The 18,384-nt window shown below is 36.5% G+C and overlaps 1 protein-coding gene across 1 annotated transcript in view; it reads left to right on the top strand.

The window, feature by feature from the left end:
- pknox2 (pbx/knotted 1 homeobox 2) overlaps nt 1–18,384 on the top strand; it is a 149,051-nt gene that overhangs the window by 119,137 nt on the left and 11,530 nt on the right. The window contains exons 7-14 of the mRNA XM_022681362.2: nt 455–590; nt 1,018–1,115; nt 7,193–7,312; nt 9,337–9,413; nt 9,615–9,793; nt 10,875–11,120; nt 17,383–17,502; nt 18,079–18,267. Coding sequence (XP_022537083.2) covers nt 455–590; nt 1,018–1,115; nt 7,193–7,312; nt 9,337–9,413; nt 9,615–9,793; nt 10,875–11,120; nt 17,383–17,502; nt 18,079–18,267 — 1,165 coding nt within the window. The remainder of the gene's footprint in view (nt 1–454; nt 591–1,017; nt 1,116–7,192; nt 7,313–9,336; nt 9,414–9,614; nt 9,794–10,874; nt 11,121–17,382; nt 17,503–18,078; nt 18,268–18,384) is intronic.

Genomic DNA, 18,384 nt, shown 5'->3' with positions numbered 1-18,384 from the left:
CCTTTTATTGATTGCTTTTCACTGTTATCAATACTTTTATTCTCCTCTTTTTTTCTCTTCTTAGCCCAACTTTTCTCTGTTTGGTTCTTCTAATTTCTTCTTCTTTCCTCTCTTTTCTTATCACTTCTTCTCTTCTTTTCTTTTCTCTTCTTCTTCCATATTGATTGCTCTTCACTGTTATCAATACTTTTATTGTCTTCTCTTCTGAGCTCAACTTTTCTCTGTTTGGTTCTTCTCATTTCTTCTCATTTCCTCTCTCACTTCTTTCTTTTGTTTATCTTCATTGTTTTCCTTTGTTCTTTTCTTTGCTTATTTTGTTTTCCTTATTGTTTCTTCTCGTTTCTTCTCTATTTCTCTATTCCCTTATCACTTCTTCCCTTCTTTTCTCTTGTCAATATTTATCAGATTGATTGCTGCTCTTCACTGTTATCAACACTTCTCTTCTGTCCTGTAGGAATTGCTGCAGAGCTCCTCTCCTTCGCTCTCCTCTGTGTCCAGCTCGGTTAACCCCTCAGGCATTGTGGTCCCTGCTTGCTCTCTGCCTCAGAGCAATGTGACAATGACCACCATCAACTCACAGGTGGTGTCAGGTGAGCGAGCACATCTGTTTATCTGCTCAGAAAGAGAAGACAGTGAGAGACTGGTGCTTTCCTCTGGGGGCTGTTGGTTGTTTGGCGGTGCTACACTGGTGGCAGATTAAAGTAAGTGGGTGGGTTAATTGTCTCAGATAAATCGGGGAGAAAATTGGGTTAAAATTAAATGAAAAAGAAAAAAAAATCCAGAAAATGTCTTCTTTGTCTCCTATTTCTATTACATGAAATTACATTGCATTACATGAAAACAAATCCATTATATAAATAAATACAGTATCTGAATTCAACATGTACATTTGACTTAATGTATATGAATAAATATGAGGTGTTTGTTTTCTATGAAGGTAAGCCATTAGAATGGTGAATTCTGATTCTTAGTGAGAGTTCTCTGTGTGTGTGTGAACACATGCGTGTTTTCCCGCAGGTGGAACCCTGTATCAGCCGGTTGCTATGGTGACCTCTCAGGGGCAGGTGTTAACCCAGAGTCTACCGCAGGGGACCATCCAGATCCAGAACACACAGGTGAGGGAGCCAAATCACACACATCCAAACACGCACATGCATGCAGGCACACACACACGCACAAACACACAAATACAAAAAAAATTTGGACCACTTCATTTTCTGAGAATTTTATAAACTACGAACAACATTTCTCCCAAATTCCAAATAAAAATATTGTCATGTAAAGAATTTATTTGCAGAAAATAAGAAATGACTGAAATAACAACAATGATGCCGAACTTTCAGACCTTAAATAATGCAAAGAAAACAAGTTCATATTCATAAAGTTTTAAGAGTTCAGAAATCAATATTTGTTAGCACCTTGGCATGTTCTCCTCCACCAGTCTTACACACTGCTTTTGGATAACTTTATGCCTTTACTCCTGGTGCAAAAATTCAAGCAGATAAGCTTGGTTTGATGGCTTGCGATCATCTATCTTCCTCTTGATTATATTCCAGAGGTTTTCAATTTGATAAAATCTACTCATTTTTAAGTGGTCTCTTATTTTAGTCCAGAAAGAGATTTTAGAAAGCTTGAGCTAGGGAGAATTTTAAAACTTCTCCACAGTGACCTGAAAATACCCCAAAAATGCATTCTTTCTTCAGGGTACTGATACATTGCACACAGTTTATAGGACGTTAGTTTTCCTCCATAACGCTGATTTTTCGATTCCATCCACACCTGCAGTCTCCCAGAGTAGGTCCGGGCGGCTAGCTGAGTATATGATGTTTTTATGCATGTTTTTCCTGTTTTTTTTTTTTTTTATGTATTTTATATAGAATTTAAAAACACCCCAGCCATCCCTCTATCATTCTGGACCACTCTGTGCCCGTAATGTTGCAACTATACTATAACTTCATGGCCTTTGATTGACACATTTTATTAACTACTTTTTTTGTAATAAAGTTTTTCTTTATTTTCTTATGATTATTTATTATTATCAAATCATGGGAGACACTGTTTTCTCAAGATCCTTTTCATTTTGTTAATTAGTGACATTCTTCAAGAAATACTAAATTCACGGCTGCAATTTAATAAATACTAAGGATGTTAAATCAATGGTGTTTAACTGAATGCAAATAAACTCAAATAAATATGCAAATTAATCACCTTTAGGGGCTTATGCTTCATTCAAATAATTTTTTTCTAGACGTTTTCTCTTTTTTTTTTTTTTTTCTTCCTTTTTTGGGCCCACCACCACCCCCTTTTTGGAGGACCAATTAAGCTTTATTAGTGTTAATACAGAGTTATAGTTTCTGTGGTCATTGTGCATAAATTAGAGAGATAATAATATATGCAAAATAACAGGTAAAAATGGGAGGGGGGCCAAACCCTTAGAAAAAAAATAAACAATTAAAAAAAGACCAATATTAAGTAACAACAAAGAGAGCAGCTACAAAAATTAGAGAGAAAAGAGCCTTTTTTTTTTACAAGTGGCGTTATTGCAAACAGATTTACAGGAATGCAGTAATAAGACAAGAGATCAATAATACATAAAACATAAAACCTCTAGCTAGCAAGAGAAAGGTGACAGGGGAAAAAATCTTAGAGAAAGAAATCTTTGGAGGAGCCACAATCAAAAAGGGAGGACCAAATAGTCCCTTTGGTCAAAATATACTGGTCAAAAATTATTGGTAAAGTGTCGCCCTCACCATGTACCATCACATAAGACAGTGTTTTGCTGTTATGCTCAGGAGTACTTGTACGTTCATAATAGTGATGGACAGACAGATGGACAGATGGACAACTAGCAGATCTCACTACATTAAAACAGCTTAACTAAAAGAAGAAAGCCAGAAGGTAGACATAGACACGAGGGCACTCATCCGTAGAAACACTGGCATTAGTCCCTCCCACTGTCCTCAAACCTGAGTGATCCTCTCAGTTTACCACAGTAAAGTTTCTGATATCTTAATAAGGTTCCAATCCAACCCATTTTTAATAATAAGTGGCATAAGTATAATACACCCTAGTGTATTTTAAATGACCTCAACTAGCACAGTTACACATACCTGTCAAGTCTCTCGTTTTGGCCGGGAATCTACTGTATTTAGCCCCTCTTTTCCCCCATCCACACCTATCAGTATTTTACTGTAAATATTATAGATACATTCCTGTGCCTCTCCAAACTGAAATGTCACTAACCTCGTGAGAACTGCCACCCAGGCTGCTGCAAGTGGCAGTTCTCATGAGGTAAGTCCAGACAGTGGGAACAGCCTTGGAACAACAAATTAGAGGGACTGATTGATGAAAGGAGAGAGAGAGGGCATTCCTGCTGAAAAAGTGAAAACTTTTTGTAAATATCTAGAAAAGTTTTTTCCTTTAGGCTGTATTATAAAAATTACATATGTCAACAAAGGTAGGCCTATCAGATTCTAAATATCTAAAGTTTGTGGTTTATAGGTGGTTATTTTAGAATTCTTGTAAACCTGTCTTAAAATGTAAGGGATACTGAACCGCGGTTGCGCTGGTGGGACGGCTCAAAGTGGGTGACGGAAAATCTTCCTTATTTTTAAATCCAAAACTTGACAAGTATGAATTACATGACTAGCTCAAATAATTCAATATTTGTGATCTGATTCTTGATACACATTCAAAATAAATATTATTTTGAATAAATAAATGTTTTTTTAATTTTGTATTTCAACAAGTTAAAGCCTCTCATCAGTAGTTGAAATATGATTTTAAAAAAACATTATAAACTTCTGTTCAATCCTGCAGCATTTGCCACAAAAGAACTTGGTGTTGGTGGGTGGAGCTTGGACAGGCCTGTTCAAGGGGTCAAAGAGGTCTTGAACTGTTTCAAAACCAAAGTAATGTTGGCTCTGGTGTAGCCGGTTGTTTGCGTGTGTGTTTGCATGGAGCAGTGGAGTCGGCAGGTGAGGCGGCAGGTTTTGACAGACAGCTGGAGCTGGGGTAAATCACCCAGGGCCCAGGCCCACACTCTGCTCTACACACTGGCTGGGAATAGAGCTGAGCCCATAACTACATCCCTGACAAGCTCCCAGTAATGATACCCCTGCATGGAGCCTCCAATTAATTCACCCTGCTTCCTGGAACACACACTTTACACACTCCCAGGGCTGAGGTATGTGTGTGTATACGTGCATGTGTGTGCGTGCTTGCGTATGTGTATGTGTGTGTGTGTGTGCATATGTGTGTGGTTGTGTAGGGCATGTGGGGTGATGGAGTGGAGCCACGTGACTCTCAGCTGCAAATATAATGTGAAGAATGTTTTTTTCCTCTTCTTCTTCTTCTTTCCGAGCTTGATTATTATTTATTTATTTCGGAAGTCAGTCGGGAGGCTTCTCGCTTTTTATGACTCTGGGTTGGCGGAGCAGCATGAAATTAATTATCATCATTTCTAAAGTGGAAATGTTTTTTAATTTATTTTTATTCATTTATTTATCTGCGCATGAGGCCGCGCTGGATTATGCATCTGCAGCCGCTCTGAAATGTTAATATTTCACCATCTCCAAATGACTGAGGACAGTTTTTTTTTCCTTTTCTGGGGCGAAAATTGCATAATAATTTTTCTCTCATTTGAATACTTTGGCCTTTGTAGTTAAATGGGTGAGTGGAAGACCTTCAAACCAGAACAGTATTACAAACACACACAAAATGTCTACTCTGTCCTGTGGGTGTATGTAAGTGTATGTTTGTGAAAGTGTGTGTGTCCAGGTATCTGGAGTGAGTGTCATCTGCTGTGGCGCTCTTTATTGTGAAGATGAATAGTCAAGAGTCCATATAAACTTCAGTGCAGTCAGTAATGGAGGGTAGAAAACTAGTCCAAAGCAGTAAGAAAGAAGAGAGCCAGAAATAACATACAGCTCTGCAAAAAATTAAGAGAGCACTTTAGTTTCTACATTAGTTTCTCTAATTTTGCTATTTATAGGTATATGTTTGAGTAAAATAAACATTGTTGTTTTATTCTATAAACTACAGACAACATTTCTCCAAAATTCCAAATAAAAATATTGTCATTTAGAGCATTTATTTGAAGAAAATGAAAAATGGCTGAAATAACAAAAATAGCTGCAAAGCTTTCAGACTTTAAATAATGAAAAAAAAAACCCAGAAAGTTTATAGAGTTCAGAAGTCAATATTTGGTGGAATATCCCTGGTTTTTAATTACAGTTTTCATGCATCTTGGAATGTTCTCCTCCACCAGTCTTACACACTGCTTTTGGATAACTGTATGCCACTCCTGGTGCAAAAATTCAAGCAGTTCAGTTTGGTTTGATACTCCAGAGGTTTTCAATTTGGTAAAATCAAAGAAACTCATCATTTTTAAGTGGTCTCTTATTTTTTTCCAGATCTGTAGACACAAGCACACTCTGCACCTGTTTTTTAATTCAAACGAAGTAACAAAAGAGTATTTAAGTGGGCAACAAATTCTGATATATAGTTTTATTTACTCAGACTCTGACATTTTCAGCTTCCCTTCCTTGTTTAAAAGCCATACTCATACTCATACTCAGCTCTGCTGATCTTTTTCACAATATTGCCAGGCTAAATTTGACACAACATAACCCAAACCAAATTTTATCCCAACTGAAAAATAGGCAACACATTTCCTTATGCATCAAATAATAAAATCATTCATTTGTATACTTTGGCCTGTATGGGTGAGTGAAGAGGACTTTTCAACTAGAACATTAATACCAACACTTATACACACACAAACACACACACACACACACACTTTCTACTCTGTCCAGTGGATGCACAGTGTGTTAGAGTGTGTCTGTGTGTGTGGGTCTTGGTGTAGGGGAGCAGGAGTTGCCGTGGCGCTCTTTGTGATGAAAGGCGGTATAAACGCTCCCCGGCTTTAATTTTAGCTATCATTACTCCGATTGTGTTGCTATGGTGACTGAGGGCATTTCTGGCCCTGCCAAAGGAACGGCAAGTGGCGACTCTTTGTTTCCCTGGCAACAACTATCCCTCCCTCTCTCTTCTTCTTTCCCTCTTTCTGTATCACTCACCCCTTTTTCCTAGTCTCTGTTCTCTACTCTTTCCCCTTTCCATTTCTTTTTTCCACTCCTTCCTTTCCATTTTGTGCCTACTTTCCTTTTTCTTTCTCCATTTCCTCTGCTAGTGGGGATGATCCCACTAATGCTCTTGTCACTAAATACAATGTAAAAAATGTGAGACTCCAACAGATCTGACTAAATAACAGCTTAACTAAAAGGAGGCAGCCAGAAGGTAACGTAGACATGAGGCAACCCTGTAACTCTGCCATCCATCCACAATCCTGGCTGATTAAAGCGTAATTTTTCCATCTTTGTGCATCATTTCTTCTTTTCACTTTCTTTCTCTATCGTCTTTCTTTCCAATTTTACTGCAACATCTGACTTCAACAACTTCCTCCATTTTTCTCTCAATTTTCCTTAGTTTATCTCCATACTTCTTTTTTTCTCTTCTCTTTCCACTTCTTCACCTCTCTTAACCTTTTCCTCCCACACTCTCTCTTTATCATCTTCACGTTCCTCTACCTTTTTTTTTCTCTCACACCCCTTTCAGTCCACTCTTTATCTGACTTCCTTATCTTTCTTTCTTTCTTTCTTTCTTTTTTTTCCCCCTACTCCCTTTTCCATTCTCAGACTCACTCTTTTTCTGTTTCTTTCCACCTCATTTTCCCTTTTTCTTTACTTTCTGCTTTTCTTCACTCACTCACTTCCTCACTCTCTTCTAATCTTTTTTTTCTCCTTTTTCTTATTTTCCTCCAGCTTGCTCTCACATCTTTTCTTTTATCTTATTCTATGACTTTCTTTTTTGAATTACTTTTTTGAATTTGATTCCTTTTCTTTTTTTCTCATTTTAATCTTTCTCAGCCTCTGTGCCCCTTTCTTCTCTTTGTCTCCTTTCTCTGTCCCCCTTTCTCTTTCTCTTTGTCACCCTCTTCCTCCCTTTACCTCTCTCAATACCCCCATTTTTCTTCTCCTCTGTCTCTCACTTTTCGTCTCCCTGTTCTGTTCCTTCTCCACCCTCTCACTTTCTCTTTCAGTTCCCCCTCCTTCTATTTCATCTTCTTTCGTTGCTCCCTGTCTCATTTCTCTCTCTCTCTCTCTTTCTCTCTCTTGTTTGTCTGTAGGTGAATCTGGATCTCTCGTCCCTTTTGGACAGCGATGACAAGAAGTCCAAGAACAAGCGAGGCGTTCTCCCCAAACACGCCACCAACATCATGCGCTCCTGGCTCTTCCAGCACCTCATGGTGAGGACGAGGGATGAGGGACATGCATAAAAACATGCCAGATTAATCACACTGAGTATTAGATTAGTAATGATAAACAATAATGATGCATTTTCTTTGGCAGCAGAAGTATGGCACTGATTCAGTTACATAAATAGAGCTCTGACTTGTTTATGGATTTACTAGAGTTCACACAGTTTAACTGCAGCTTTAAGCGCCTTAAACACGTTATATCTGTTATATCTGAAGTGATTTTGAGGAGATGGCAAAAAAGTGTCAATGCAAAATAAAGCATTTCTATAGGTTTATTCATCCAAAAATATTGACACATAGTAGATATTGCTAATCCAATTAAAATCCCTCGACAAGACTCTACATTACTGTACATAAACCTGCTTATGTAACATGATTAAATCATAATTCAGTTTATTCAGTTCAGCACTGTACATGTAAAAGTCTCAAGCAATAATTGTTCATGGTCCAAACTCTTTTTTTTTGTCTTTATTCCTTCCATTATGTTCGTCCTTAAGAACCAGCAATAATATTTCCCAGTCAAATTGACCAGTAGTTAATCATGTATAACTCAAATGTAGTTAAAAAGATACAAAAATAAATAAATAAACATTACCTTCAGCTCAATTACTATAAACATAGCCAATATGTAGTGTAATTAAAATATAAATGCCATACAAATCATGGTTAACTTATGTAATTCATAATTCACAAAATGCAACAATTAAAAAATATATATAAATAAATAAATACGTTAAGTAATTAACTATTTGAATGATTTTTGTCTAAATTTGGTATTTTACTTATTATAGCCTTTATTGTCACTACAGGTTAAATTGTCTGGAATAACATGTGTAATAATATAATATACTGTATGAACATTTAAATATTAATGTTTATTAATAGTTAATAAACAAAAAAGGGTTCATGCTACAAAAGTTACAAATGTAAAAATGTATTTTCTGAAAAAGGGACACAGAATTTTTTTAATAAATTGTATGGGAACCTTTGTAACTCCTGCATTTTACGGACTTTAATGCATACCGCATTGTAAGGTGCATTTTAAGCGTCAATAGTACGGAACAAGGATATCGCCATGTTTCCCTTCTAATGGAGAAGCTGGGGAAAGGGTCTAAGAAAACAAAACTGTAATTCTTTAAAAGTTCTTACTTACAGTAAGCTTGGATTTAAATACCACCCAGCAGAGCTACACTGAGGAACCCTGAGGTTCTTTCCACATAGCTTGTTTTAACACTGGTAACACGCAGGCTACAGTCTGATATGCTCAACTCTGAACAGCAAAAGAGCTAGAGCTGCGGTTAGCAGCTAATGCTAATACTACTTTAACCTCGGTACTTGAGAAACTGAAAAACTGAAACTCCTTTAATAATGCAGCACTTTAGTGGAGTGGGTTTACTGCTCCTTACAACCTGACTGGTAAAATTCATACATAAGGTGCACCAGATTATAATGGTCACTGAATTTTGGGAAAATGAAAGGATTTTAAGTGTAAAAAAAAGTGGAAAAATTTGGCTTTTATTATTGTTCATTAATTAATTACACAAAACACAATGGAAAGTATATTTAGACCATCTTTATTAGATAAGCTATATACCAATAATGATGTTTCAGTATTATACACTATCAATTGTAACAATTGCTAAGCTTGTCTAGTGTCTAGTCCAAGTAGAGAAGAACTGCCAGAAGAATAGGACTCTATGGAGCAGAAAACAGGAACCTGTTGGGCTCTGGAGCAGTTGTGGATGAAGTTGGGTGGTGATCATCCAAAATCTAGACCTCACTAACACTCTTGTGGCTGAATGCAGTCACAAATCCTCACAGCAATGCTCCAAAATCTAGTAGGAAGAGGGACATTTACTCTGTAATACGTTTACAAATGCAGGACACATTTTTATTTAGTACCCTTGATTCACCTTCAGGTGTCCCAATAATTTTGTCCATATCTTATATTGATGATGTTCTGTTGTCTTATTATATCTGTATGTTTTCTTTTTATATCTTTTCCTTTTCAGCATCCGTACCCCACAGAAGATGAGAAAAGACAGATCGCAGCACAGACAAACCTCACCTTATTGCAAGTGAACAACTGGTAAGACTGAGAGCCGAAACATCTTAACTGCTTCAACGACACTCACTGTGTTTCTGTGCTGTGTTGTAGAGGTGTGAAGTCTTCCACAGCCATAAGTAGCACAGTGTCGCCATCTAGTGGTCATAAAGAAGAAGCACTCTTTAATAATATGACCCTTTAATGACTGTGTCTCTCTGTGTTTTGCTTTTTGTCTTTTTAAAGGTTTATAAATGCCCGCAGGCGTATCCTGCAGCCCATGCTCGACGCCAGTAACCCTGACCCTGCCCCTAAAGCTAAGAAGATGAAGTCACAGCACAGACCCACGCAGCGCTTCTGGCCCGATTCCATCGTGGCTGGAGTTCTGCAGACGCACGGCCCACACTCTGCAGGCAACTCAGACAGTCAGTTTAACATTTTACCTCACCTGCAGTTTTTAATATTTAAGGCAATTTGAATTTAAAATACATATAATATTAGATCTTAAAAAAAAAAAACCTGCACGCATTTCTACATCTAAACACTTCCTAACCCTAACATAACTCTAGTCATTACTAAATAGTGTTACAGTGATAGTTAAGGATAAGGATAAGAATATTATTTATAACAGGTTATGTTATATAATATTTTATATATATATATATATATATATATATATATATATATATATATATATATATAATATTATTTATAACATAATAAGTCTTTAGATTTAAAGTCTCTCTGATAATAATGATATGTTAATAGAATGAAGGGATTAAAATAATAGTAACTTGCGGTTTCTAAGGCTGGTAACTTTGATGAAGTTTAATTATTGGTCTTTCTTTGCTGAGGTGGTCCTGATGAGAGCTAGTTTCATCATAGTGATTTTGATGGTGCACTGCACTTAAGGATATTTTTTTAATTATATGTATTATTATAAATATTTATAATAATATGGATTAGAACTTTACTCAGATAGGGCTATTTACTGTATGCCAACTCTACCTCTTTACAACACAACTAATGCTCTTAAACACATTAAGAGGCAAGAAATTCAAGTAATTAACTCTTGACAGGTTCAGCACAGCTGTTAACTGAAAGCCATTCTAGGTGACTCTACCTTATAATGCCTTATAAAAGAAAATCCAGCCAAGATGTGCAAAGCTGTCATCTGAGCAAGAGGTGCTAGTTTGAAGAATCTAAAATTTAAAGGATTAAATTTTTCTGGTTTAACACTTTTTTGTTTACTAAATAATTACATATGTATTAATCAAAGTATTAATCTACATCGCAAAACATTGAAATATTATTAAAAAAACAAGAATGAATTTAAGGTGTGACTGGTGCTGTACATATAGCCTCTATTATTGCAGAAACTGAAAAATCATATTTAGCAACACTAAATATGAAAGAATTATAAGTTAGTATTGTATATATATGTGCACACTTGTATGCTATGTTAGTAAAATTTGCTTTAATCCATATTTTTGTCTGTTTTTTAAGGTCCTTTGGGTTTGGACGGACTTCAGCCGCTGTCCTCTGACTCGGCCACCCTGGCTATGCAGCAGGCCATGCTGGCCGGGGCCGACGATTCCATGGACGGCACAGAGGATGACGAGGAGGACGAGGAAGAGGAGGAGGAAGGGATGGAGGAGGACGAAGAGGAAGAGGAGGAGGAAGATAGTGAGGGAGGGAGGCAGCTGTCTGGAAGGAGAGATATGCGCCTTGATCACAGCGAGGCACTGGAGTAACTCACAGGAAATTACATCACTGGCCTGACACATCATCATGATTTTAATTTTTTAATTTTATTTTATTTTTTTACATTTCCCACAATTTACACTAAACCATTAAGAGCTTCGTATTATTCAGTTAAACACAGGAGGGCCTTTTTGAAAAAAAAAAAAGAGATTAAGAAATAACAGGCTGTTCATAATTACACACTGTAAAAATGATTCATTGTTGCCTACAATTTTAAGTTTATTCAAATAATAAAATAAAACAACAGAATATTTGTTACTGTTCTGCTATTTTACAACTGCGTGTCCAGTTCATCCTTGATATGGTAATCAAGTAAAATTAGAATAAAAGGGACATTATAATACCTTTGTCAAGCCCTTACTAACCCTTAACAAGCCAGTTGTTATGTCATTAATAGGCTTTCTTTGGGTCCGAAACAAAGTAGCAGGTGTAAAAGTGGCAGTGAACTACGGTCCAGACCAAAGGACAAGAGTTTGGTCCGACCTAAAGATGTGGTCTCAGTCTGGGTCTACTGAACCATGGTCTATCCTAGTTTGTCTGCAGTGTAAAAAAAAAATTCTAGATGGTTCAGAATTTCTGACCAATTACAGGAAGTTGAAGCAGAGGAAACAAATCAGAGGAAAAAAAGAATCGGTGTTGTGCCAGAAACCAACCCCAAAACCATCCAGTTCTGACAATGCATCATAGATCTGGGTATACTTAACTATATAACAAACGACATGGTCAAAAACTAAGTTAGCATTACATGCTAGGACACAATTAGGATGCACACTTTATGAGACTATTTTTATATTCTGGTTTTAAGGTGGAGGAATAGTGCTCTGTTAAATAATGTAGTAAATGAGCCGCCAACTACAATTGTGTAAAGGTTTTATAAGGGCTTTACAATGGCATTTAACAACATCCTATACTGAAGTCTAGCTATGCCTTTAAAAGCAACCATGTTAATTTTTTTTTTTTTACAGCAAATCATTTTTACAGTGGAGTAATTACTGAAATTATAATCCTGTAATTTGACAGAATTTATGAATATGCTCAATTAATCTTGCAAAACTTAATTCAACAATGAGAGATTCATGAGTTCTTCATCTCCACCATCTCTACATGGTTCTTCAGGTGAATCCCAAGCATGACATCAGTTTTACAAAACAAAAACTTTTTTGGGCATGAAATATTAGAGCAAACGACTTTGCTGGCAACCATATCCAACCTTGAAGTTGAAAAAAATAAGACTTTTAAAGACCTGACAGCACAACATATATCCCTTAAACTATAAAGCATTTCGCCCAGTTGCTTGATATTTATGGTTTAGGTTTTCTGTCAGCAATGTGGCTCATGGGAGGAGTCTCGTTTTTTGTCTGGAACTCTCAGATGATGCAATGCTGAAAGACACTGAAGAAGTCAGGCACACTTTTTCTCTTTCTCAAGACAAAAAAAAAAAAGGGAAACTTGGAAAGCGTGGGCGGAGCCAACCTGGCGCACGAATCGTCTCTTTTAACAGAATAAAATAAACCAGTGGCTCCTTCCAGACCACAGACTTCCTCAAGATGTTTACTGGAGAAAGCACTGCAGGAACACTGAAGAAGAAACGCAGTGCATTGATTGTACCCGATTCAAACCTGTACATCAATTGCTGTCTTTCAGTTTCTACCTGTTTTACCACTTTGGCAAGAATTGCGTTGTTGTAATGTTTTGCATGTGCAGCCGATGTACACGTTTCAATCGAGGCGACTCCAAAGCACTGTCGTTTTAAGTGAACGAACGCGATTCTACAAAACTCAACGTCTTTACAGAACGTTTCAGCTGCTGGAACTCTCTCTGTCTGTTTTCTGTGAAGGACAGAAGCTGTGAAGATATCTCCATCTTTTTGTGCTAAATCAGTCTCCAAACTAAAGCACCTGTTTCTGATGTGATGTCTAGAGCTGAACAAAGCTGTTCTTGGATGTAATTGGAGTTGGTCTTTGTGAAGTATATGTTTCTCATTACCCTTTTTTCTTGGTGTTTTTGTTTGTTTTGTTTTTTTTTATGGTTCTTCCAGAGCAAGTGACGATAGGGGAGATTTTTATTTTGTTTGTACACATCGTTGTCATAATCTATTGTGTTTCAATAGAACATTTTTGATAATTAAAAGAGATGATTTTAGTGGATGCTGAATATCTTGCACTTCTTACAACTCTTCTTATTCTGCACATCACACGGTCACTGTTCAGAGCTCTTAGAGAGAATAGTGTGAATAGTGTGAGTCCTACATTCATTTTTAATCACTTCTCTATATTAATATGACCATGGGATCCAATATTTTTCTCTGTGAGTACATGAAATTTACCTTTTTAAAAAGCAGTGACAGTTGGAGGCGTTACATGACTGTAACTGATGGAAGATAAGAGTCAGCTGATCAATTTAAACGTTTGTGAAGCCTTTCGATTTTTTTTTGACATAACACATAATTAGATTTTAAATACAAAAATATTAGACTTGTCAATTATGTATTGAGGAAAATGATCCAATATTACATTTCTGTGGGTGGCAAAAGTATGTGAGCTTTTCCTGTCAGTATCTTGTGTGACAACCTTGTACAGCAATAACTGCTGCAAAACATTTCTGGTAACTGATGATTAGTTCTGCACACCAGCTTGGAAGAATTTGAACCCATTTCTGCCTAAAAACAGCTTCAGCTCTCTTATTTTAGTGTGTTTCCTCCCAGGAACTGTAGCTCTAGTTCCTTCCACAACGTTCTGTTGGATAAATGTCAGGACTTTGACTCAGACTTGGCTATTTCAAAAAAATTTACTTTATTCTTCTTAACCCACTTGTGGGCATTCAGCTCACAGACAAATAAAAATACATTGAATAAAATCTATTAAAACAGTTTAAATACAGTTAAAAGTACTGTTCTTAATCTTTAAAAAATAAGATAAATTATTTGTTTACCTCCAACAGGAATAGTCCTTTTTAAAAAAGAACAATCCCTGTGCTCTTCTGGCCACAAACCAACATAGGAGAAAAAGACTGTAGACTTCAAACCAATTGCATAAATAGTGATTGATGGATAGGTCTCAGATTAAAGTTCAATACAGTGGAAAAAATGAATTGCCATGGCTCAGTAGAGAAAAGAACTATACCCACATAACTGTTAAACTGTCCACACACAAACATGTGAAGAAAAAAATGAACAAGAAACAGAAAGTATATTTATTTTAGTTAATTTTTTATTTTTAAAAACAGTCTATAATAGATTGTATACTATACGCCACATAGCATAACTAGCATAACTTTTTTAATGTAACATTGGGTAATACTGGTGTTTAAAAATTTAATTACATCACTTTAAAAATGTAGATTTTTCTTTTAACATCATATACAATTCATAATGTTTAGTGTTGGTTTTATTTTATACACTTATTCACTTATACTTATACTGAACAGTGGTTTACTAAAAGATTAAATTAACACAATGTTTTCATTTTTATATATATCATTTTATTAAATTTTTGTCCCATTTTCTTCCCAATTTACACGGCCAACTAGCCAACCAACTCATTAGGACTCCCCCTATCACTAGTGATGCCCCCAACACTCCTCCGTTACATGTGACGTCAAACTGCTGCTGATGTAGCATTAACGAGTAGCATCACAGCACGCTCGGTGGAAAGCGCAGTGACTCGGTTCTGATACATCAGCTCACAGACGCCTCATACTGTTCGACATTACCCTTTGGTTCGACATAACCCCAACTGGTTTATAATTTCATAACCTAATGTGAAGAATGCATTTAAATACTTCTTTCAAGAAATGAATTTGACGTTACTGAGTGTGTCAGATTAAATAGTATTCAAACTGACACACCGTACAAGGAGTTTTATTTCCTTTTATTATTATTTTTTTTTACTTTGTACAGTGTGGTACAGGTTTAAAGCGTACAGAATTGTACAGAGCTGTAGGTGGAGCTAAGTTGTGGGAGGGTGGGGTTCACAAGGGGGGTTATATTTTGCAGGCTGATGATTACAGCTCTTAAATATCAAAGTATAATTTTGGCCCAGATTTCCTCCTTAAATAATCAGAGATTACAGACTGCATGTGGCCTTTATTTCAGCACATATGGTCTGTGCAGTTCTTGGTGTGTGGGTAATTTATGTGTACACCCCTAGCCGAAGGTTTCTATATAGTACTGAAAAGGGCTTTTTGGGGCAAAAAACTTATGAAATATACAAGATGCTCCCCATTGCAGACGGGAAGCATTTTACCAGGTGAAGGGGAAGAATTGTAATATATATTTTTGAGCTGTTACTGCTCTGTATTAAACTTTTACTTTCGCTAAAGAACCCTCGAAGAACTCTTCTAGCACTGAAAAAATACACTGAATTTGCAGACAGTTTAAACACCATACATTGTACAGCTCTAGGAAAAAAAGGGATAGCTTAAAAATTATGAGTTTTTTTGATTAATCAAGAGGAAGATGGATGATCACAAGCCATCAAACCAAGCTGAACTGCTTGAATTTTTGCACCAGGAGTAAAGGCATAAAGTTATCCAAAAGCAGTGTGTAAGACTGGTGGAGAAGAACATGCCAAGATGCATGAAAACTGTGATTAAAAACCAGGGTTATTCCACCAAATATTGATTTCTGAACTCTTAAAACTTTATGAACATGAACTTGTTTTCTTTGCATTCATTATTTGAGGTCTGAAAGATCTGAATCTTTTTTGTTATTTCTGACATTTCTCATTTAATTTGGAATTTGGGAGAAATAGTGTCCATAGTTTCTAGAATAAAAGAACAATGTTCATTTTACTCAAATGTATATCTATAAATCAGAAATGTATATCTATATATCAGAAAAATCAGATAAACTGATTCAAAAGTAGTCTCTTAATTTCTAGAGCTGTATGTTAGGTCCAGTCAACTTCATTTCATTAACTAATATACATCCATACCTTTATTTTAGGTCTGCAACACATTTTAAAAGAAGTTGAAACAGGGCAATTTAGGGTTAACATGAGGAGAAATCTAAGGAATGATTGGACTTCAAATTGATTTGGTAGCTCAAATCAAATCATAATTTGGTACAAAAGCAGTATCTAGAAAGGCTGAGGGTTAGAAGTGAAAAGACAGGCTAAAAATGTGCTGTTTGCCAACAAATGCAGGTAAAATTATTGAAAAGTATAAAAACCATGGTCCTCAAAGAAAGATTGGAAGAGATTTGTATATTTCTCCCTCTACAGTGCATAAAACCATTAAACACTTTAAACCATTAAACACATTGAGATCTTATTGCACTGTTTGCTACCTTAATGACAAATTAATTTCCAGAAATATCTATGCATTTTTAAAAAGACATCATCACAACCTGAATAGTATGCTGTTGGCCCTACATGTACCAACCAAAACAGCTTTGACCCATAAAGGCACACAGATTTGGCGCAGACTTAGCACTAACTTAAAGACCACTATATAGTACCAATCAAAAGTTTGGACACAATATCTCATTAAATGTTTTATTTTTTATTTTTTGTCCTGCACTGTAAATTAATACTGAAGTCATCCAGATTATGACAGAACATATAAGGAATCATGTAGTAAACTTAGAATGATGCAGATGAACTTATCCTGTGCAACAAAGATAACTCTTGGTCTTCCTTTCCGCGGGGCTTTCCTGATTAGAGCCAGTTTCATCATAATGTTTTTGATGACCTATGCAACTGCACTTGAAGACAAAACTGATGCTCTCAAACACATTAGGAGGACAATAAATTCAACAAGTTCAACACAGCTGTTAACTGAAAGCCATTCCAAACATGTGATTGATAATGTTTATTCAGTTCTACATGTTGACAGGTTGGCTGATGGGCTTTTTTTGTTCAAAAGCTTAGAGAGCAGCTCTAAAATAACTTTACTCATGGACATGCACAGTGGAGCTCAGTGGAGCGGTGGAGCTGGTCAGGGCGGCGGTATATAAATAGTGAAGGCAATGACAGGGGCAGGAAAAGCCACAGAAGCCAGATGTGTTTGAAGTGGAAGGGCGCCACCAGCCTGATGCACAATTTAGGGACGTGCTGCCCTATAGCCCTTCCTTGCTCGAGTCTCTCTCTCTCTCTCTCTCTCTCTCTCTCGTTCTGTCTCAATCTTTCTCTATGTAACTCTGTCTAATTGCTGTCCTTTTCTGTCTCTCTCTCCCTCCACTGCTGCTCCTGCCCCATGGCTTCTCCAGGGAGTTCCATATCCTCTTTAATTACCCCTTAACCCTGTCCAGTACAGCCTCCAGTTCAGTTCAGCCCTCCTCCAGTACTTAAAGCTCTCGCCAGCACCCCCTTCTCTTTGCCAGCCTCAGGACCAAGTCACTATTGGAGCCACTGCATCGGGAACACTAAAGGTACTGAACTTTTCAACACATTTATTTTAATGATTATATTTTTAGTATTTCATGTAGGAATGAATGGCAATTAGTGATTTATAATTTGATGAGATGCAAATAAATGAACTAATTTAGTGGTTTATCAAACAATGAGGAAGTGTGTAGCATTCTAAAGGAGAACTGTGCTGAAAAAAAAAATAACTTAAATATTAAGGGGCTTCAGATAGTTCCTTGAGGGATGCCATAAAGAACCATGTTTGTAATAGAAATGTATTAAAAATTAAGTGAGTGTTAAAAAAAGGTCTGAAGAACCTCTATCTGATATAAAGGTTCTCTACCAATTTAACAATTTGTGCGCAGGATTACATCAAGCTAAATTTTCCTAATTGGCTTTTAGCTTGGAACATGCAGTTCTGGATAAAATCTTGATTTAGTGGAGAACTAATGACTTTTAGTGATTTCTGTTTAAGTGATTTTAGACTGAAATAACTAAAAAACACCTTTAAATATGTATAAGCAATTTAAAAAATATATAGACTACGCTGTTTATGAGTTGCTAACTAACTAAAACAAAACCAATCTCCTCCTCCACAGTTTTGGAAATGTCCATTGCTAACACGGCCGCTCAGGCTGTGCTGTCTGATGCCCTGCTTCGGGACAAAGGGGACAACAGCGTCCGCAACCTGGAACTGGAGCTTCCTTTAGACAAAGTCATCAAGTTCGTGTCTGTGGGACTTCCACTGCTGCTGGTGTCGTTGGCTTTTGCCCGGGAAATCTCCATCGGTTAGCCTTTTATCTACATCCATTATGTCAGAGTGATATGAGTGGTAATTAATATATAGGGTATATATATTTTTTCTACATTGTAAATTATACTGAAGTAGAAAAGACATACAAAAA

The sequence above is a fragment of the Astyanax mexicanus genome, chromosome 20 (genome assembly GCF_023375975.1).
Source record: "Astyanax mexicanus isolate ESR-SI-001 chromosome 20, AstMex3_surface, whole genome shotgun sequence".
Lineage (NCBI taxonomy): Eukaryota > Metazoa > Chordata > Actinopteri > Characiformes > Acestrorhamphidae > Astyanax > Astyanax mexicanus.
The sequence above is the reverse complement of the archived record's forward strand: the minus strand, read 5'-3'. Positions and strand labels throughout refer to the sequence as shown.